Genomic DNA, 22,500 nt, shown 5'->3' on the forward strand with positions numbered 1-22,500 from the left:
GTTGTTTCACAGCGATAATGAATCCAGAATGGAGGAGGATGCCGCCGTGACCCGGTGATCTGCGACAGGCTGCTAGCGATTCATGGTTGGTGGGAAGAAACATGTGCAGTCCAACCCTGAACAATAAGGCCGGAGTCAACATGATGGTGAACCAGCACAGACCATGATGATTCTCCACAAACCAAGGTTCTCTCATTGGATGACTTCTGTTTTAAATTGGGACCTTCTGCTTTGTGGAACATTCTAGCTCAACTTTGTTGAACAGGTTGCTGGTTCAAATCCCGATCCGCCAAGGTGCTACTTGGGTGCCACTGAGAAAAGCACCGTCCCCACACACTGCTCCCCGGGCACCTGTCATGGCTGCCCACTGCTCACCAAGGGTGATGGTTAAAACCAGAGGACAAATTTCATTGTGTCACTATGTGCTGTGCTGCTGTATATCACAATGACAATCACTTCACTTTTATGTGGTATCCTGAATCCAAAGATTCAGTATTTTTTTTTTTTTTTTTAAAGAAAAACATAGAAAAATGATCAGACCAGAAATTTAGTTATTAACATAATTTAATTACACAGAATTAATTAAGACTGAAATGTCAACCACAAACATCCCAACAGAGGTCATCATACGCTCAGTCGTTTTAATTTCCTTTCGTTACAATAAAAATAACTTCACTAACAAAGACTTCATTCTTTCCATTTGGATTACATTATATACATCTGAAGACTGAAAGATCAGTTAACGTCATCAAATTCACCTCAACTTGGCTCATTTCAACCCCAGATCAGTCTAGGAATGCACAAAAAGGCGGGGTTATTGCTGTCCTTGACACCTTCATGAGGTACAGAGGATATGAATTTTGTTAAATGACACCAACTTGTTCTTCCACATGAATCAAAGGTCACCGCGATCACAGACTTCCATGAGGACCATACGTTGTTCAAAAGTGCACAAGACCCGTTAGCTGGAAGACCTCACCAGAACGTTTAAATCAACCCCTTTTACGTTGGGTTCCACACACACACAACCACACACACAAAAAAAAAAAAAAAAAAAAAAAACCTAGGCGTTGACCCAATGCGACTGTAACCCTGTGGTGAGTTTCCATGGAGACTCCAGTGGGGAGACAGAGAAGGAAGAATGTACATTTTTCTAACTTTGAGAAAAATATTCACCGTTAGGAGAGGAAAGCATCCCTGAGGGAGAGAACAATATCCCGCTTGCAACTAAACTTCCAAGGAAGAGCAGATGGTTATCTACACCTTCCTCAGTGACAACAGTATGTAGTTTGTGGGAGTATAAAAAAAAAAAATGCTTACACAGTTGCGGAGTATCCAATGCAACCACTCGGTTATGTTCAGGAACATACATCCAGTGGAAACTTCCAAACCCTTGAACTGACAGGATTCATACAGAAAGGTTCTAACGACGAATTAACCAAATCTAAGCAGCTACAGACAAGAGCAAAATGCAAAGATAAAAAAAGTTGGGGGTGGGGTGGGGGTATAGGCCTTTTAGAGAATACGCTCACAAATCAATACAGAGTTATTGTGAGCCATTACATTTATTCTATGATGAAGCATTTCCATCATGATGCATGAGCTTCATTGAATGGTTGAATAGTCCAGCAAACGCCTCAACCCAGATGAACATAACTCTGGCCTTCCAGCCAGGCACTGGAGGGTGCCAATCCTAACCATCTTAATTCTTTCCAAGTTCAAGTACCAATCCGATGCAAGTGTTTAATGAATAAACTGCAGTGCAGTGGTGGCCTGGCGGCTAAGGAAGCAGACTCGCAAACTGAAGCTTTGCTGGCTCACATCCCGAACCGCAGCGGTTCAACTTTCATAGCTGCCCACTGCTCACTAAGGGTGATGGTTAAGTGCAGAGACCACATTTCGTTGTGTCAACATTGTGCTGTGCTGCATTGTTTCACAATGAGAAAAACAGTCACTTTCACATTAAACTGTCTTATGGTGCGGAGGAGACATTTACATTTAACTTAAATGTAACAATTACACAAATATATGAATACATTGCTTCGAACTTGTTTTGCTGAACTCTGAAACTGTGTGTTCTTCGGCATGATGCTTTGGGAGCTGCAGATATCGCAAGTAGCCATGGAACATGTTTTAGCAAGCACGAAAACGCCTCTGTACATGCTAAAGTTTTCCTTGTTCCCTCCCTCCACGCTATGCTAACGCTAAGTTAGCTATCGCGTAGCAAAACACGCAATTACACCAGCACGCTGCATGCGCAGGAATGTAGCGTGCACGTATAAAAAAACGATCCTACATCTTAACTATACGGATCTGTTTCACAAATCAGCACAGTGTTACCAATACCCCATCCAGTTATTCGATCCATTATTGACCAATATCCTCTACTGGGAATAAGTGCATCCCTAGTTAGTTAAACCCTTGGGTCAGTGCCCTCCAGGACTGGGTTGGGAAACATGTTTGGAAGAAATGGTCTTGATCCGTTCAGTATAGTAAGACTGTAGACATTAGAAGCGGTTTGCTTAGCCATCTGCAGCTGGACCTGACCTCTGTGTTGCAGAAGACATTGTAAGAGACCAAGCGTCACCCCCTACTACCTTACTGTTGCACCTGTGCTATGGCAACGTGCTCACTCTGCAACCCAGAGGGAAGAAGACATGCTGCACGTGGAAGAACCACATGGAATCTCAAGTGAACGTTCGACAGCAGTTCAAATTACATGCCTGAGTAGGTGTTGAGGTCCATAGTGTAAAACAAAAATGAAAGGCAGACAAAAGACAACAAGATGGAGGAAAACAAGTTGGGTAAAGTAATATTGTTTCTCCACTCTTCTGCAACATTTGGCTAGACAGAGAACCTGATGGTGGAAGGGAGGAAGGCTAAACTGACAACCCGTTTCACATTTAAAGGGAGGGTTTGAACTATGGCCCTCGTTTAACAGAAGACTGTGTGGAGTCAAACAAAAACAGGCAATGCAAGGGAGAAAGAGGGGTCGCTGAGTCAACTGGTGATGTGTTCGCGAAAGTCCGGCACCATGGCGGAGGTTGACTCGGTGTGCATGAGTGGATGGTCCAGTTGGGTCATTACACATGATTCAGGGTTTCCCCCGAGGGTCCTGGATGAGCACAGTGAGGATGTTCACAATGTTCACATGGTCACACGCCATTAAATCAGCACAGTGTTAAGCTGATCCCCCAGAAACCCATGGGCCAAAAAATAGAAGCAACTTGCTTCTCACACCTGTGCAATGCAGTCTACAACTTTTACGATCAGTGTCATCAAGGAACCTTTTCCCCAATTCAGACTTTATTAACTCAAGGACCCCCTTTTTTTTTTTTTTTTTTTGGTCCTTGAATCTCAAATGGAAGTTTGGGATAATGCAACAAGAGATTCAGTTTTTTTTCCCCGAATTTATATAGTTTTTCATGCATAGACAAGGGAGAGAGTCTTTGTTTTGCCTTTTTAAAAAAACAATTTGGCTTTTATCCTTCAGTGGCCAATGAGGATGTGTGCAAAACACCTAATATGATTAAGCAAAGCATATTCTTCAGTGGGACAGCGGGGTTACCGCAAAAAGTAACGGACACGTCGAATGAAAATCCACTGGAAATTTGTCCTTATCTGTCGTGAAGATCGTTTGTTCATTATCGACAAGCATGTATGGCCCTTGGTCCAGTCCTGAGTCTCAGACAGTGAGAGTTGACACAGTGCTGAAGCGAAGTCTGAGACGAAACCTGAAAGGTCGTTTTGTGGAGATCGGTTGCCCACCGTTGTTTCCGAATGGTTTCACATCAGTCTCAGAGTGGGGGATGATGCCCATATTGCCAACCATGCTGTGTCCCTTCTAGATATGGAAAATTCTTCCTGGGGGGACAACAAACAAGGTGTCATATAGAGACCACCTGTTTTACAAAGATTAGCAAATATAGTTTTCACAGCTAAATTTCTGTGAATCACAGAAATTCTGTGACATAAAACATTATGCAAATTTGTGCATACTCTAGTTAGAACATTCTTTAAATGGACATAAACCTAAATATTATATATGGTTATAGCAATGACCAGGTTAACTGGGCCATAGTTAGCCTGAGTAATTTTAATGCACACCGTATGTAAGAGCTTAGGAAGTTATTCATGGGAACAAAGACAAATATTTTAATAGACAATATTCATAACCACCTCAAAGATGACCTAAAAAATACAACCCTCTTCAAATGTCGACCCTCCGTGGAATTAGAGAATTACATAAACCCTTGGTTCTCAAACTGTTATACTCCCCTAGTGGACATTATTAATCATAACTGCTGTGTGTTTAAATGCACTCTTATTACTATTCTTTCTATTTAATCACTACAGAAAAGTTTATTCTCTCACAGTGGCATTATTGACAGTGGATGCTATCAATAATAAATCATATTCATAGTTGTAATAAAATTGAATGCATTCAATGCAAAAAGTCTGACCAGAACAATCCAGTCAGTTTACAGATCCAAATATTCACAAGATGGTACTCCATAAAAGAGGGCATCACAGTATCCAAAAATAAACTTCATAATCATTGCCCTTGATGACTGAGAATGTGGTTCCATCAAAGCTTTGGCAACTTACAAAGTTGTTCTAAGCCCAAATAATAGGAACATATTTCACATGTGAGATTTAAGAAACCTGGGAGTGTTGCACAAATGAATAAATCTCAGTTAACCTAAGCATCATGGTCCTTAATTCTTACCTTCTCCAATAAACGGGTCCAGCCCCAGCAGAACCTCTCTGGTTCCTCTCCTCCATTGGCTAAAGCATCTGTGTCTTTGACATTGTCTCTCTTGCCTTCATGTAGTAAAGCAGTAATCCACATGAACATAGTGGTGCCATCAGATCCTCTTTTTCCTTATTTCCAACTGAGTATGTCAACACAAAGGTGGTTTTCTGGCCCATGGTCCTCACTGTAATAGTTTTTATTATTTGTAATTATTAAAATTTCACTTTGCTGGCAAGTCATCCCAGAAACACTATAAAATAAAAATCCACACATTCCAGTGTTTTTGCTTGCAAAAAAATGATTAAATGTGTCCTACAAAAGAAAATAAAATCCAAAACAAAAGTTTTCTTTGTTTCACGTAGAGAGGGAAGGATTCATCTGGAGAAAGCATCTGTCTCTTTTTTGCTCTCAATATTTAAATAATAATAATTATATATATATAAAAAAAAAGATTTATAACTTACTCAAAAGGCTTACAATTCCAATAATTATTATAAAATAACACTTTTCTTTTTTCCCTCCTCTGAAACCACCACCTGTGCTTTCCATAAAAACCAAGGGGGGGCAGACTTTTCAAAAGAAGCAGCAGATTTTTGCCAGAGAATTTGTTAAACAGTCTTTATTTTTTTTCCTCTTTCCAAAAACTCCTCTATCTGCACTGCGTGGACGTCTCGCTGCTGTTGGACGATGGATCCTCGAACTCGTCCTCCTCGAAGCCGTGAAACGTAGAGGTGTCGCTCTCTGACGTGGTGCCGAACAGCTCCTCGGCTCCGACGAAATTCCTGTCCTCTTTCTGCCCGGTTCCTCTAGCTAACGGACAGCACAGAAAAGAACATTACATCCAGCGGATTCGTTCTGCACTGTTGGAATGGTAACCACAGAAATGAACCGTTTAATGCTGTGCAATGTTCACAAGGTACTAATAGCTAAAGCAAACGAGCTTGTCGAAGCGAAGGTCCTGCTTACCAGAGCGACCACATTTAGTGCAGCGTGCCAGATCGCCAGACTTGCCCATTTTCCTGTTGGAGCCCGGTTTACCCAGGCAGACGTTGCAGTAGTTATTATTGGGAATAAAGGCCTCCTCATGGCCCTTCGGATCTGTGGAAACAAGCCATATGAGAGCCAAATACAGTCATTTAAAAGAATAAATAATGAAAATAATCACTTTTTGCACTTGACATTTGACACAAAGCTCAAAGTGCGACAAGGTAAAATATATTGTAAAAACTTGCATCTGTTCCTGAGAGTAACCACTGGTAAGGTTATTAAAAAAAATAACAGAATAAATTCTGTTTAGAGTCAGTTATAAGAAGAATAACAAAATTAAATATAAAGCATAGAACACCATGAAGAAATGTTGGGACAGTAACTGTGCTGAGCACAATATTGGACCTTCAGCAGTGCCCGCTTCAAAAAAGCAAATAAAGATGACATGTTGGTTTATGTAGAATAATTGTTGACTGGAATTAACATCAGAGATACAGTGGGGAGGTGTCTAGTGGTCCAACTGGGACTACAGAACACAGAGATGATTGTATATTGAACCTTTTCTTGCACACACACATGGAGTCATAATCAGAAGGTTGCCGGATCCCGAACCGCCAAGGTGCCACATAGCAAAGTACCCGAGAATTGGACACACCCCACACACTGCTCCCCGGACGCCTGTCATGGCTGCTCACCGCTCACCAAGGGTGATGGTTAAAAGCAGAGAACACGTTTCGTGTGCTGTGCGGTGTTTCACAAAGACAAGCACTTCACTTTTACTTTTTTCAGGTGAATAAATGAGTAAAGGAGGAGGAAATTTGGGGCGTTTCCCTTTTTATTTCTCTCTCCCTTCTCTTCTTTTGTATTTTCAGTGTTAGCAGATCACTGTTCAAACTTTATAACATTATGTGCATTATTGTGTCTGTGAGCTAGATTTTAAACCTGTCAACATTAACACTAAAATAATAAATAATAAAGCATATTAAAGCAATAATACATTTTTACCACAAATATTTTACATTTGTCAAGTAATACAAGTAATACATTTGTCATAAGAGTTTCTACTATATTTTGTTGTTTCTTTCTCTATTTGTACAGTTTTGATCCCCCTATTTAATAGAGCAATAACTTATCCTGGGGGAAAATAAATAAATAAATTAATTATTTCCAGAAGAAGATGATAACATACAAAACCAAATGAAATACGAAACAGATTTTGGAGCCTTACGTTTGCGGCTGTTAGGTTGGAGAGTGGGCGGAGACTGAGATGGCTCTGAATCTTTCTCCCCTGGCCCCTCCTCCTCAGCCAGGTGGGCGTGGCTGTAGTGGTAGCTCAACCCTGTTCGGTTCCTGTAACGCTTCCCACAGACTGCAGCGAGAAATACAAGTAACAAAAAACGAAACAAAAAAAAAGGAACCAATGAGAACACTGCGCTCAACTCATCGTGCAGCTCATCACAATACATTATACAGAATAAGGACCAAATAACATTTATCTGCCTTCCCAGAAACCTCTGAAGAATGACTTTCAACTAAAGCTATATTTTGCTATAAATCCAGGAGGGCTGCCACCCAACTCAATGCTAGCAGTATCTGGATCGACATCCATTCACCTGCCTCCACTCAGGTAAGAGCATCATCTAAGCAGCATGTAGTGGCTCTCAAAAGCCTAAATCCCTAACCGTTGCAAAATGGAATTCTTCTTGCTGCTGCGTGTCAATGGAATTGATTGGGAGAAGGTTCCTCTTCCAAAATGACCAAAATTCTGAGCGGATAGAATCCGTCTGGGATCTAATGGTAAAAATTCCGTCCACGAGCTTCGTTCAACAAACCGTGCAGCGAAGAGCTTATGAAAACAGGTTGGAAATGGGGGAAAAAAAAAAAAAAATCAATACGGTTCCAGCTTGTAAAGCTGCTACATGCTCTGTAAGCAGCAGCTACTGCAGCAGCGGGTGACCGCGCTCCGCCGTGGGCGTCCGACGCCCAGCATTACTAAATAGTCACGTCGTCTGGAGACTGCAGACTTTTGAGAGCCACAGTGTACGGGAAAATATCAATCCTGCCATCAACCGAGACCAAATTTTTCCATAGCAGACAAAAATGCGTATACCTGAGGCCGCAGTTTTTGAGTTATGCTTTTGTTTGTATCTGTCTGAAACAGAGAAAAACACAAAGCAAATAAAAGAAAAGAAACAGAAGAAAGAAAGAACGAAAAAAAAAAAAAGGAAGGAGGAAAGAGAGACAAAGGGAAAATAAGAGAAGGACAAGAAAGAAAGACAGAAAAAAAAAAAAAAGAAGGTGTGAGTATGTTTCACTCAGAAAAGCGTTAACACAGCATTGCTCGCTTGGGGTTCCACATGTGAATTGCATGCGATGGGGAGACTACGCGGAAGCAGCGTTACTGCAGTCTCGTCCCCCGGTGCATGGGGGGGGACGGGACATGCACCTGGCTAGAAAATGGACCACGCGCCCCCCCCTCAGCATACTGAAGAGCTACTGCCGCAGTTCGGATGAGGATGGACGGGGGTTTCACGTGATGGCAGGACAAATCAATAACTTGCTTACTCAGGTAATAAAATGCGTATCTGGACTAGTTTTCACGTGCATGTTCGTAAAGGACTTCGTTGGAGGGCGTCTACATTGGCCAGCGTTTCCCGAGGTGGCCGACTGCTTCGCGGCACTTACTGTCACAGATGTATGGCTTGTCCTGGTCGTCGGTAGAGTTGGCGTCAGTCCTCCGGCGGCCTGACCCCCGACCCTGCACACACGCCAATGCAAAAGTGAGCCATGCCAAAAAAGTAACCCACACGCATACAGTAAACAGCAAATTATGACTAGGACATGACTGAGCATTTCTTTGAACTGATTAAAGTAATTTTTTTTCTTTTACATTCTAATTAATACGATTCAGTCAAAATATATTTATATTTTTTAATATCTCACACAAGGAAGCTGATCAGCCGTAACATTATGACCATGTGTCTAATATTGATGCATGGAATACAATTTTTTACTTCTACATCACACCCATCGCCAGTCATAATGTTATGGCTTCTTCTTCCATACTGAATACTCCAATTCTATAACCCTGATGCTCTTGTGTTCTCCAGAGGTAGGTCTCTATTGGAAACACGAGCAGAGTCTCGATACGATTATTAATTAATCACAGTTTATTCACCAACTTATGCCAGTTCCTCTCACTGGTCGTAAACTGTTTTTTTCCCCTCATTTTTCCATTCAACTAAATATTAAAAGATTAAAGATGAATTGACTCAGACGGAAGGGATGAGGACGTCTTTTGTTTTTCCCTTTCGAAGCGAACAGCAGCGGTGAGTGGGAGTGCCGCTCGTCAATGCCAGGCAACTATGGGAAACACTGAGTGTTTCCTTCTCATTTAATGACCTGGCGTCGTCCCAGAATGACAGTGCAGTACTCGAAATGTGAGGAGGCACTCGAATCGAGCTTCATCACCCGTCCTGTAACAACCAAGCCAAGAAAATGGTCAGCAAATTACGGCGCAAGTCCCCAACGTTGAACGGGTACTGATGCGCTGACAGAAGCATTTTGGGAATTTTCGTTTAGCCGAATCTTGGTACTGCAGCCCGTCAGACAGAGAGGACTGTGGGGGAGAGTAAAAGCCCAGGCCCGCCCCGCTACCCCGCTACCTTCGCGGACGTGGGCTCGGCCATAATAACAGGGTGCCGCTGTCAATCACTCACCCTGCCTTTCCCTCTGTGTTTCCTCCTCTGAGTGTCCACTTCAAAGTCTTCGTCGTTATGGTAACCGTCCTCCTGCGCGTCAGCTTCTAAAACCCTCTATAATTGATGAGTGGGAGGAAGACAGGCAGAAGTACATTAAGGGGTTGCGGATCAAAGTGACTGCTCCACTCTCGGCCCCCCGACACCTCGCCCTGCTCGGGTGCACCGCCGCGCGCTGCTGACACTCGGGGGTTCTCGGGCGTCTTCACCGCCTCAAGGAACGTTTACAAGGAATACGGTCGCTTTAGAACCCGGCGCGTCCCAGCAACTTCGGAAAGGTGCGATCTGTAGCTGCGCATGAGGCGGCGGGGGTTAAGCCCCCCGACACGGAACTGGATGAGTGGGCAAAGCGGTAACGGGCAGGGAACACAAGAGCGTAAGCCAGACCACAAAGTCTGGGAAATTCTATACGGCGGAAAAGATGTGTGTGAAAGATTTGGACACGCCCACTGACACTGAAGACACTGAACTATGGATACAGATGCTGGACTTTTGATACAAGACATGCGGAGATGAGTCTCACAGGTCAGTAGAGGCCAAATTGGAGGCCAAGTTTAGATTAGAAAATGGTTTCCATCAATTATTTTCTCTTTAACATAAATACAGCGAGAGGAGTGTGTGTGTGTGTGTGTGTGTTGGCTCTGACCCACCTGTATCTCCAGGAGACTCTCCTCATCCCTTCCCCTCTTATCCAGCCCCTCTCCTCTCAGCAGTGCCTCCAGCGTGGTGCCCTGAGAGGGCAGAGAATCCTTTGCCGAAAGCCCTCTGTCTGTAAACACACACACACACACACACAAAATGAAGATCCATTATTTATACTCTGACAATAAGAAGACTGAAAGTGGCTAAACACACACAAATTCATATGACCGACAGAAAGTTCCAGCACGCCCAGAACCCACAGCAGATACACAATATGGCCACTTTATTAGGAACACCTATTCTGCACCCTAGCAACTGCTGTGTGTCCATGTGCACAGAGATTAGATTTTTTGTGCCCAACATTCAACGTTCCAAAATCATATCAGTATTACCGTTTCACTGATAATTGGCCCTACACCTGATATCAGTTAATCAATACTTTATTTATACAGCAGCCTAATTGCCGATAGCAAAATCTGGTCAGAAGCCAAAGGTCCTTTGGTAGGTGGCTGATAAAAATGTTTACAGGTACAGTCTGGTAAAGCATATAGGGTGGTGGTAGCCTAGTGGGTAACACACTCGCCTATGAACCAGAAGACCCAGGTTCAAATCCCACTTACTACCATTGTGTCCCTGAGCAAGACACTTAACACTGAGTTGCTCCAGGGGGGGACTGTCCCTGTAATTACTGATTGTAAGTCGCTCTGGATGAGGGCGTCTGATAAATGCTGTAAATGTAAATGCATATATCAATTATCTATTTCAAATCAACATGTTGTGGTAGCTTTCTGTGTGAAAGTTGTCTTTCATACACCACAAGGGGGCGATATTAAACGCATAAACCCAATGGCTCTTGTGGAACTTCCTTATATCAGAAAAGCAATTTCGTCTTTTTTGTAAAATCACCACTGTTTGAAAAAGGCCTTGATCCAAAGCCTCCTGCTGAGCATGCAGAAGACCCGAGAGGAGCGAACACAGGTCCTCTGTGTAGAGGACCTCCCAGCAGCAGGGCTGGGAAGTCGAGGTGAGTGTGAAACCGCAAACACTTACACCCCCCCCCCCCCACCACCACGCGGCTGGGAGCATCTGCTCAAACCTCACGCCGGCAGCTGCGCATCCTTCTGTGACAGCCCGCACTCAGACGCAGCACGTCCTGCCCGAATCCACCCAGCCCTCGCTCATCTGGTCAGATCTGGGGCCGGGGTGCGGGGGGGGACCAACAATAATCAGAATAGCCGGATTAATAACAGAGGAACGAGGCGGAGGGATGCGAAAATAAGAGCGAGGCGTTGCAGGTGGAGGGGAACGCTGCTCCATTGTTTCAGCTGCGCTTTGACTTTCAGAGAGAGAGAGAGAGAGAGAGAGAGACCGACCAGACAGCCTCACCCCTGGGAGCCGTGGCTATAAATAGCGCAGGGCCTGCCTGCCGAACGGAACTCATTCTGCATGCAGCCGCAGCCCCCCGTCTCGCCGCAGCTCACAGCGGCTGCAGCAAAAACACCTCCACCGGCCGGCCGAGCGACGAGAGAGCGCCGGGCCCAGCGGCGCTGCGGATGGCCTGGTGCTGCGTCTCCGGTTCAATTCGCTATTTTAGCGGGACTTCACATGGCCGTGTTCTGCTCCGGCCACCTGGCTTTAGCGGTGACGGGGGTGAAGGTTTTGACAGCCGAGGGCGAAGGGGGGGGGGGGGGGGTGGCGAGAGGACGTGGGAGACAAAAGGCGAGGCTGCAATCTCCCGCAACACGCTCCAACAATTCCCTCCGAAAAATGCCTCGCATTCCTGAGGCCGGCGTGAAAAGAGGAACAATCGCCCCCGTTACTACCCCACTTCCGGCACCGTTCCACCGCACACGCACTACGCAACACCGCAACAGGACTACGCAACAGGACGGCCCGTGGGAAGCCGCGAGGAGACAGCGGCCGAAATCCGGCCCCGAGTGGCCGCGTGGAGGCCGGCCAGCGTGCCGGGCCGCGGAACACGAGAGGAGGAGCCGCGTTAGATGCGATAGAGGGAATAATGGGACTCACTGAGGGAACGGGGGGGGGGAATGAAAGAGGGAAAGAAAGAGGATAAGACGGAGACGGCGGACAGCGGGCGAGTGAATGCGGTGTGCTAAAATAACGCGGCTCCGGGGAGCTGGGGCAGGACAGATCCGGTGTCGCTCGTTAAATGCCCTCGCCGAGTACGGTAAAGGCCTGTTGTGGCGGTGCGGGCCTGGAAAGACCAGGCGCGGCCGCGGTAGAACAAAGCGGAAGCACGGAACCGTGGCTGCGCCTCGCTGATATGTACACATCAATTACCGCCGCTACGCCGCGGAAGGTCGGACTATTAAATGTCATTACCGGTGAAAAGAAAAGGGAGGGATAGAGACGGAGCCGAAAAAAACAGACAGAAAGAGAGAGGGGGAGAGAGAGAGGGGGGGGGGGGGGGGGGGCGAGAAGGAAGGGCAGAGAAAGGAGAAAAACGGGGAGCGGCGGAGGTGGGCGGAGGTGGGCGGAGGCAGGCGCGGGGTCACTGCAGGTCACCCACCAATCTGGAGACCGCAGAAGCGAAGGCGGGGGTCCACCGCGGTGTGCGGCCTCCTCTTCTTCCTCCAGCAGCGCGCCGGGTAGGTGTACATCTGCCCCGCGGTCATGCCTGTTCCCACACACGGTTCATATCTGTTCATATTCATATCTACAGACCAACCGTCGTAAAATGCACACGTCTACCGTCCCGAAAAGCCGGGGAGCTGCCGGACTCACCCGGGCCTCGGTGGTGTCGCTCCATCCAGATGTAGCAGTTGTTCTGCGCCACGCCGGTCTGGGAGTCGAGGAAGGGAAGCCGGACGCTGCGCTCGGCGCACAGGCGGGCATTGTAGCTGCGGCAGTGTTCGATGGCCTCCTTGTAGAACTGGTCACCCAACCTGCCGGGCCACAGACAGTCAGGATTTTGTGCTATAGGGTTTTTATTTCAACGCCGGAGCGTTGCTATGTCTTGCTCCGCTGCAGGACCCCCAAATCTGTTCATCGGTACAGTTGTACAAGACAGATTTCACTCAGTATTTGGCGAGTGAGACGGATAGGTCGTCCAAACTATTCCTCTCATATGAATAGCTATCTATTGGGGCAGAGGTGGCCTAGCGGTTAAGGAAGTGGCCCACTGAGGGCCCACACACTGCTCCCCGGGCGCCTGTCATGGCTGGCCACTGCTCACTAAGGGTGATGGTTAAAAGCAGGGGACACATTTCACCGTGTGCACCGTGTGCTGTGCTGCTGTGTATCACAATGACAATCACTTCACAGTAGATGCCGATAATGTGATGTATTAGGAGTAGTAGTAGCCTAAGGGGTTAAAAACTCACCTATGAACCGGAAGGCCACAAAGTCACAGGTTCAAACCCCACTTACTACCATTGTGTCCCTGAGTGTCTCCAGGGGGACTGTCCCTGTAACTACTGATTGTAAGTCGCTCTGGAAAAGGACGTCGGGAAAATAAATAAAATAATACAAAAATATATAATGTCTTCGTTTGGATATAAGGATTTGGTTTAGGCATGCAGATTATTTCTCCCTCTTGAATTGGGACGGGCGTGGAGCGGGTGAAATTTTACTGGCGTGTGCGGAGCGGCACTGAGCAGGGCGGCCTAGTTTGAATTTGAGCAGAGGAGCGGGCCGAGCCGAACGCCTCGTGCAGGGGGGGGGGGGGGGTCCGAAATTCTCACCGATCACATGCGCTAGTCCACCAGGCAGTGACTAAGAAGCAGTGTCCACTGCCTTCCGATGTGAACCTGTCCAATTCGCAGCTCAACATGGAACTATTTTCTCGTTGCTTTGGTCTGTGACATAATAATTCAGAATAATTCTGAAGTCGGGAGAAGAAAAAAAAAAAACTGGAGTCAGACTTCCATCTTGCATAGTAGGATAAAGCAGACGACCGCTTCACCCGGTCATGCAAAAGGCAACGCCGGCTGCAGCGGTGCAGCGATTTCACAGGCAATTTCAATCTCTCATCTGGCTGTTTTTGTTTACGGAGGAATGCTGAGAGATAGATGGGGGGGGGTGGGGGTGCTAATGCGCTGGGTGGCGTCCGACTCCCGAATGCTCCAGGAGACAATCGGGGACGCCAGGACCGGCATGCGGTCCCTAGCGACGCACGGAAATGCTAATGTGAATGAGTCCCAAACACCAACCCCACTGTGACAGGCACCCTTTCCCCCGAACAAAGTTTAAAATGTGAAAAAAAGCAGGCCGTCACATGACGCGTGCCACAGAGCGCTAGTCAGAACACGGAATCAATCAGACGTCCTGCGCTGAGGTCACGAGGGGAGGGGGTGGGGGGGGGGGGGTAATTATGACAGCCATTTCCTTAACCTCCCAAATAACAACACAGAACAAGACAGCTGAGAAAAACGGCCATTCCGGTCCGATCGGAAAATCAGTTTAACTGATGACGAATGAAATCGGGATGCGAACAACAAAAGTAAACCGGCAGTTCTGGAACTATTGGTCCCACATAACTGGAAATGAGATGTCTGGTGCTCCAGTTATGACTCTTCTTAGCACTCACGGCAAAAAAAGCAGTGCTGGGTAGTTCTGGCCACGCTGCTGAAAAAACTGAAGTCCAGGGTGAGGCCCAGAAGGCCTATTTTCAACTTTCATCACAGGACATTGCGGCTGCCTACAAAAACAGGTATGAAGGGAACCCACGCTAGAAAAGCACCCTGTACTCCACGACAGCGACGTCTCAGCAAGTGCTCGGGGGGCTGGGGCGTTAATATTCAGTGTAAAAGGGAGATGAGATCCCGGCACCCGCACCCCCACCCTCCGCCTCACGTTTCATATGGTAATTAGAATCGTCAATTAATTACTCCGGCGCTCCGAGCAGCGGCCTGGTTTAATCTAAAAGTATTAAAAACGAAAATGGAACAAAGGAAATTGGAATATGCATCACCAGCCTACCACCGTGGCAGGTACCGGAACCTGCTAACAAGGAACCCCCGCCGCCCCCACTGTGTCTGCTGTTGCACTATGGGCTTGAAGACAGTTCCAGGGATATGCAACTAATCATAAAAGTCCCGTTAGTAGCCACGTGCCATGTGACCCCAAGCATACTGAAGAGCAAGCAATGTGACCTCTACAGAAGAGGTGAATTTTTGTTGAGCTGGAAGTACATTGGCCCTCAAACTCAACATTTTTTTTTTTTTTTACCTACTGTTAAGACAAAGTCCAATGCCCAAATGTTTTTAATGTCATGCATTGACAATCAAGTATATAGCTGTTTAAAATTTAAAGAAATTTCACAGAAAAAGGGTATTTTGTAAAGATTAGGCGCATTCAAGATCGTTTAAGATCGGGATGGTGGTGAATGTGAGGAGAGGTATCAGGCCTACATATTTTATATTGCCCCCTTGTGGTCTCCAGAAGCTGTGCAAATTTAAACAATCAAATTTCAAATGTTGGCCATTTAAAAAAATTAAACATTTACAGCATTGATTTTTTTAAAATCTGAAAATAGGACATGAGAATAGGGAGAAGAGTGATCTTACTTATAAACCAGGAACTGTACTTGTAACTTAATTGGTTCCTACATGCTGAAGTTGGGTTTTATTGTCATTTCAGCTAAAGTTTGGACACACATTTTCATTCAATGTCTTTTCTTTCTTTTCATGACCATTTCCATTGGTAGATTCTCACCGAAGGCATCAAAACTATGAATGAACACATGTGGAGTGAAATAACTGAAAACATGTTTTATATTCTAGTTTCTTTGCTCTGATTCCAGCTTTGCACACTCTTGGCATTCTCTCGATGAGCTTCAAGAGGTCGTCACCTGAAATGCTTTTCCAACAGTCTTGAAGGAGTTCCCAGAGGTGTTTAGCACTTGTTGGCCCCTTTGCCTTAACTCTGCGGTCCAGCTCACCCCAAACCATCTCGACTGGGTTCAGGTCCGGTGACTGTGGAGGCCACTTTTTTGTTAAGTACATAACTCCACGTGTGTTCATTCATAGTTTGATGCCTTCAGTGAGAATCTACCAATGTAAATGGTCATGAAAATAAAGAAAACACATTTAATGAGAAGGTGTGTCCTTTTTTTGTCCTGTATTGTATATATGTGTTAGTGAAATGAAATAATGTTTCTCCGGAACCTGGTGCTACATGTAACATTTGAATGATGAGACAAAGTTACATACTGGCATAGAGTGCATGTGTGTGACACAGACAAAAAGTGCAAACATGGGACACCAACAACAACGAGACAGACAGGCCGCTAAACAGGTGAAATGAATAGTGAATAAATGTGCCAAGCAAAATAGTGCAAACATTGCTGTGCATTGCTGTAGCTGGTTAATGCCATGGTTTCTGAGAAGGTTCTCATCTTTTGCCGTGAGAACGTAACCACATGCTCTCAATTACAAGCTCTCCCCACCTAGGGAGGAGCTGGGAGAAGCAGACGGCCATTTTGATTAAGTGCTATCGACTGAATCGGTGAAGCCACAGCCTTCCCACAGGAACCCGGGCCATGAGAGGGGTCCGCAGCGCTTCAAAGCCAGGGAGCTAACACCGGTGGAAGAAAATCACACACACACACACACACACGGTGGCAGCGTTCGTTTCCCCTCCTTTATCTCACCCACTATCACTCGTTCTCCTCTACTTTCTGTCTCAACCATCTTGCACAGGCAAACATGCCTGGAATGTCGTCTCGCACAAAGATTCAGTGTTGGGCTCAAGAAGAGAAACGTGGTGGGAGGAAAAGTGTCTGTGTGACTGGGAAGAGCAAACAGAGCCAGGTATAGAAGAGGAGGGGTGAGGAAGGAGGGAGGGAGGGAGGGAGGGAGACAGAGAGAAGGAGGGAGGGCGGGCCAGGAGAGACGGAGATAAAGAGAGGGTGAAGGCGACCGAGGGAGAAATAAAGGGACGAGGGAAAGGCAGCGGGGGCTCGGTGGGGAGATGTTTAGTAGATGTATGTACGGGGGCGACTGTATGATATACTGTTTATGGTTGTACCGCGATTTTATATCACACTCATAAAACGATGGGAAAGAGCTGGCTAGATTACAGCAGTGTCCTACAGACACTCTTATCAAAATGCTATTAAACAGCCGTTATTATGAGCCGGAGACAAGATACTGATTATGTTTATTGGCCCCGAAATTGATAGTCCACAAATGTTTTGTATGTTGGCTAAACTGAGCCACAAATCTGCAACGCTGGAAAGAATCAGGACACACTCCACCGTTTTCTAGAACGGTGACACTTTTCTTACATTTAATCAATGTTCAATTCACAAAAGCAGCATCTCAGTATCCAGTTAGACTCAGACACAGACCACCAAGGCCACAAGCAACGAATTAGGTTTTGATATTTGTGAGAAAGGTTTAAGCGAAATACTAAATAGAAAACATTCATTAGTTCTATTAGCTTTTTACATGTTTACGTTCTCTCTCTCTCTCTCTCTATATATATATATATATATATGAGAAAGAGAGAGAGATAGACTATAGCAATGTGGCACAAATGGCCCTTTACTCGTCTGCTAAAGCTGTCATCACCGATCCGGAGGCTACAGGATGTCAGACATGCTGCGATATGGGTTTATCAGGGCCGGTTGGGGAAAAAGCAGCATAAATGGCCGCAACGGCAAAGATTTTTGAAAACCAATTAAATGAAAGTCACACCCAGCAACGCATAGTGCTCTTGTGATTATGATTGTATTTCTGTATTGCTATCGTCCATCAATATCTTCGCACTGAAAGTTTGGGCTTTCGTGGAATGTGTCAAATTGACAATATAATCATTTTAGTTCCAATTCTCTTCAATGAATCTGGGTTGTTAGTGGTGTTTTTCGTCGTATTTTGCTGTCAGTGCTTTTTGGTAACGTTGCTCTCTGTTGCGAACCAACGTCACAATGCGAGAAAATGTTACTGGCCAGGTAGGTATTAACTAAACTTTGCACAGCGTTACTTGCACCTTTAGTCCTAAACTTTATTTTGCATAAAAAAATGCTTGCAGTGTTCATCTACTTTTTTTTTTTTTTTTTTTATTACACCGCATCGATTTTCTTTTGGGTAATTATTCTTTTTTTACTTTTGTACAGGAGTTTCACACAATAACACAAAGCCATGTTAAATCTGGGTACATGAACAGATCACTAGTCAATACAGTCGTAAAAAAAATTATTTCACACACCCATTGACTACGGTGTTAACTAATGTCCAGGTCTTGGCAGGACCTGCTTTTAAAAATAGGACAAAAACTGACTCTACATATGACTTGTATGATTTTTTTTTTTAATCCAGCCAGAAATGTCAACACCACAAAGCTGTTTTTAACAAAAACACTTCCTTTCTGCAGGTACGAGTAGAGAACGGGAGAGAGACGGCAACGAAGCTAATCTCTAGTGCCAGACTCACAAAAGGATTAGGCGGCCTGACAGAACACAGGTAGTGTGTGAGTGTGTGTGTGTGTGTGTGTGCGTGCGTGCGTGTGTGTGTGGGGACGTGTTAGTCTTCGTCATGACAGCTCCTCCGTCTGCAGCCGTCTGGAGGGTGCACGGCGCGTCTGTGCGAGGTTTTCAGAGCCCAGCAGCGAAGCCCGGCCAGCAGCAGGTGCTGTGACCCGGGTGACAAATCTCTCGCCGACACTCCAGAACGTGTGACATGTCACGGGCTGAGAGAGACACCTCTCACTCATCTCCTCTCTTTCTCTCTCTTCACCCAGCCGTCCCCTCGCTCGCTTCTTTCCAACGTCCTTCAGCTGAAGTGGCTTTTGTTGCACCATAACGGCCAAGCAGCGAATCAAAGCCCAGCAGACACGGGTGTGATTGATGTACGTCAGGGGCATGTATATAAACATACTGAATACACGTGTGTGTGTGTGTGTGTGTTCGAGTGGGACAGACAGTGGAAACTAAATGAGTGAGTGGAGGAGAGCGTTCCATTATCAGCGTGTTCTTGTCAACTGCAGTCACATTTCTGAACCCAGGTCCACCCCGCCCCCGACGCATGTGTTCTTACAACTTTGTAGGCCACGACTATGTACTCTAACTGCAACAAGATGTATCTATGTCTACAAAAAGCTTTATTTTATATATATATATATTTTTTTTTTTTTGGAGTTGAGAAAAGTTCGTGCAGGTCAGTCAGATGTCGTGGGACGTGTGCATATCGGTGAGCAACTCAGTGAATCCACATCACAACAGGAGGCTAATCTACCTGTACACTCTCTGCTTTCAAATACACACAATATCTAAACACCAAAAAATGTAAAACATAGATGATTATTAAAACAAAAACTACCAATTACTGTAATCATTGATTTCTATTAAATCATTGTTGTTTATTGTGGGGGCAGAAGTGAGCAAGAGTGTGTGTGTGTGTGTGTGTGTGTGTGTGTGTGTGTGTGTGTGTGTGTGTGTGTGTGTGTGAGAGAGAACGAGCCAATGACCTCACAATAGCACAACTCCGGCAAAGCCCACACACTCAGTCACAAAACAGACCCAACCAGAACTCCGTAAACAACAGCGCAGCGTGAAAAAGCACACCGAGCCTCCGTTACAACAACCCTTCAACCCACAAGCTCATCGCAAACGTGGCAGATCAAATCTGAGACACACCCATACCTACAAACACAAGCATGGCAGGTAGGAGATACACACACACACACACACACACAACATGCAGCACTGGACATTTACTTGTTCAGAAAAGGCAAAAATGACACACCTTTCCTAGAACTTCACCTCTGTATCTCCTATCGAACGAAAAGGAAAGAGAGAGAACCAGACCGGCCCACATGGGCAACATCCAATTAGTGTCAAGTGTGACAAATTATGATCTGACAGAGGCGTGAAATGAAGTCTAAAATGTAAGAGTGTGACTAATTATAGCGAAATGAAACACTTCATTTAGCACAGCTTATGGCAAGACATTCCACCCCTGTGTGCCAAAACCTTGCTGATGAAGAGTCAGCTCGAGGCTCAATGGAATGAATAGGATGATCCTGTAGAAAACAATTATGAGACAGTTAGGGCGGCATTAGTAACGTAATAAGAGACGTATACCGCAGGAAGGCCCACGGCCTGGAAAGTTAAAGGAAGAGAGGGAGAGAGAAACGGCGGATTAATACACCTCTGCGCAATAGACATGAAATAAGCATAGACACAAATCCAGCTATGCATGTTGTATGAAGTATGAAGAAAGGTTATGAAAATCTAGCATCCACAATATGAAATATGAAGTAGGTCTCATGTGGGCATGTAATCAATGCCAAAAAAACATATATTCTAGTAATAAATGATGATGCCCAGGTGGGAACTAAATTTTTGGTCCAATGAGAATTAAGATTGAGTTTAATAACCTGACATCACAGGAGGCAACAAATATCCTCTCGAAATTTACACTCGAGCGGACATTTGGCCACTCCACGGCGAGCTCCAGAAAGCGTTTCCAAGGAACCAGCTGGCTCCAGATCAGTTTTGTTTCCCCATAGCCAAATTCCAGCCTCAGCAAAGGCATGCTAAATACCGAAAGTTTCTCCCGCCAGCCTGCAGAGGAGCAGATGGAGAGCCTGCCCGCACCCCACACTTCCTCTCCGTCGCAGTACCTCGCGACAGATGGGCTCGGGATCCTGGGCCTGGACTAATCTGCGCGGCCCACCCCGCTTAAAGGTGCAGCGAGACGCCGGCGTCAGCCACGGGATCCGAGCGAGTGCGAGTCCGAGTCCTCCAGCAGGTAAAAATCTCAAGACCAGACGTGGGGTTCGGCGGTCCGGACTGTAACTCGGCAGGCCGCACGCATCGGCACATCAAGGAAATGAGAGTGCAAAAAATGTGTCACATCCAGTGACTAATCGCCCGGCGGTTTCTGCAAAAGGAACCCACAGGCCCGGCATTTAGGTCATCCTACGGTAGCCAATAAAGGAAAAGGCTGGTCAGCAATGCAGCAATTTGGGAGAATCAATTCTGAGAGCGACGGCGGGACAAATGATTATCGGAGGATCGAGACAATTAAATCAGGGGCTCCATTTATTTATTTATTTATTTATTTTTATGATGATGATGCTGCTGCTGATGATGATGAAGATGACGTCGGCTGAACGTGAATAAATCGCTGACAGGTGCAGGGGAGGCCGCACACTTATTTTGGCCACGAAGATGGGAAGAAAAGTGACGGATGTGAAAGAGAACCTGTCTATCTGTACGTCCACAGACGCGACGCAATTTCGCTTCTGCTCCACAGCAACATGACCACCTCCGCCGGTCTAACGTTTCAAAGTTGCTCCTTCTTTACTCCCCCCCCCGACGCGAGGGCAACAGCCGCCGGAAATTAATGGGCGAATTGCGTCGCCCTTAATTAAAACCTTACCGGCGCCGGGTTGCGCTCGCGTTGGCATTTTTTTTTTTACCCCCCCTGCAAGACGCAACCCCCCCCAAGAAAAAAAAAACCCATCGCGCGTAGCCCCGAAACACGCCGGCGAGATGAGGCACTTCGGGGAAGTCGTGAAATTGAATTTCGCCCCGGCTCCGCCTGTCCGGGGAGCGACGAAAGCCCCAGAAACGCAGGCGGCTCCGAGCCCGATCCGCAGCACAAATAAATAAGATAAAACAAAACAACAATAATAAAAATTGTTTTTTTTTTTAAAAAGCGCCCTCGTTACGACGCGCACGGCCGCCGCGACAAGTGCCGCGAGTGCGCGCACGATTATTCGGACGTGGACCCGACTAAGTGCAGATAAGCGGGCTACGTTCCGGAGAGTGCGATGGTCGTGCAAGCGGACACACGGAAATAGCGACGCGGTCCTCCGCGGCCCGAGCGCGGTCGCGTCCGGCGGCCGCCCCGCGCGAAAATGCATCGGACGCGAAGTCGGGAAAGCGCGGCGGTTTTCGGTCAAAATTACTTACGCTTTTAGTGGATTCTGAATGACAGCCGCCATTTTGCTACAATGTAACGCTAACCGAGCGTCTCGCGGCTCTGAGGGAACCCTACAAAGCGACAGCCAATCAGAACGCGGCATGGAATCTCCGGCCAATAGACGCGCGGCATTTGCAGCTAAGGCGTGGTGTCCGATGTAAACTGTCAAAAGCATTTATAAGAATTTTTTTTTTCTCTCCTGCTCGGTGTACAGTAGCTTATTCAGTACTGTGCAACTTGATAGTGATTTTTCACCTCCGCGAATTTGCATTTAATCGGCCCCACCTTTGAACACCATCACAAACCGACGTGATGAGTCCACGAGGAACTGCTCGATGCTGTCAAACTGCTCATCGCGGTCACGACGAATGTGTTGGCATTTTAGATAAGACGTAACGTTCCATCAATAGCACAAATTGTTTCCACGTCACCGTTTCGGGACAGCAGAGAATCATGCAGTGCC

General features: G+C 46.1%; 1 protein-coding gene across 3 annotated transcripts; it reads right to left on the minus strand.

Annotated features, from left to right (window-relative positions):
- Positions 1 to 546: 546 nt before the first annotated feature.
- Positions 547 to 22,102, minus strand: dpf3 (double PHD fingers 3). Of its 3 annotated transcripts, XM_028993134.1 has the most exons (11): positions 22,028 to 22,102; positions 12,889 to 13,049; positions 12,674 to 12,781; positions 10,152 to 10,270; positions 9,463 to 9,558; positions 8,429 to 8,501; positions 7,854 to 7,895; positions 6,972 to 7,112; positions 5,723 to 5,854; positions 4,730 to 5,566; positions 547 to 3,864 (listed from the first exon to the last, which is right to left on the minus strand). In XM_028993134.1, the coding sequence occupies exons 1-10, from the start codon at positions 22,057 to 22,059 to the stop codon at positions 5,406 to 5,408; spliced, it is 1,065 nt and encodes a 354-aa protein (XP_028848967.1). In that variant the 5' UTR covers positions 22,060 to 22,102; the 3' UTR covers positions 547 to 3,864; positions 4,730 to 5,405. The 3 variants fall into 3 exon arrangements, with proteins under 3 accessions (XP_028848967.1, XP_028848984.1, XP_028848974.1); XM_028993151.1 differs by lacking the exon at positions 12,674 to 12,781; XM_028993141.1 differs by lacking the exon at positions 7,854 to 7,895.
- Positions 22,103 to 22,500: the final 398 nt, after the last annotated feature.

The sequence above is a fragment of the Denticeps clupeoides genome, chromosome 1, assembly GCF_900700375.1.
Source record: "Denticeps clupeoides chromosome 1, fDenClu1.1, whole genome shotgun sequence".
NCBI lineage: Eukaryota > Metazoa > Chordata > Actinopteri > Clupeiformes > Denticipitidae > Denticeps > Denticeps clupeoides.

Coding starts and splice junctions, on each gene's coding strand:
- dpf3 (XM_028993134.1), bottom strand. CDS start 22,059: ATGGCGGCTGTCATTCAGAATCCACTAAAAGC. Junction 13,050..22,027: donor ATTCAGAATCCACTAAAAGC/GTAAGTAATTTT, acceptor GTGGCCCGGCAG/GTTGGGTGACCAGTTCTACA. Junction 10,271..12,673: donor CTTCTGCGGTCTCCAGATTG/GTGGGTGACCTG, acceptor GTGTGTTTACAG/ACAGAGGGCTTTCGGCAAAG.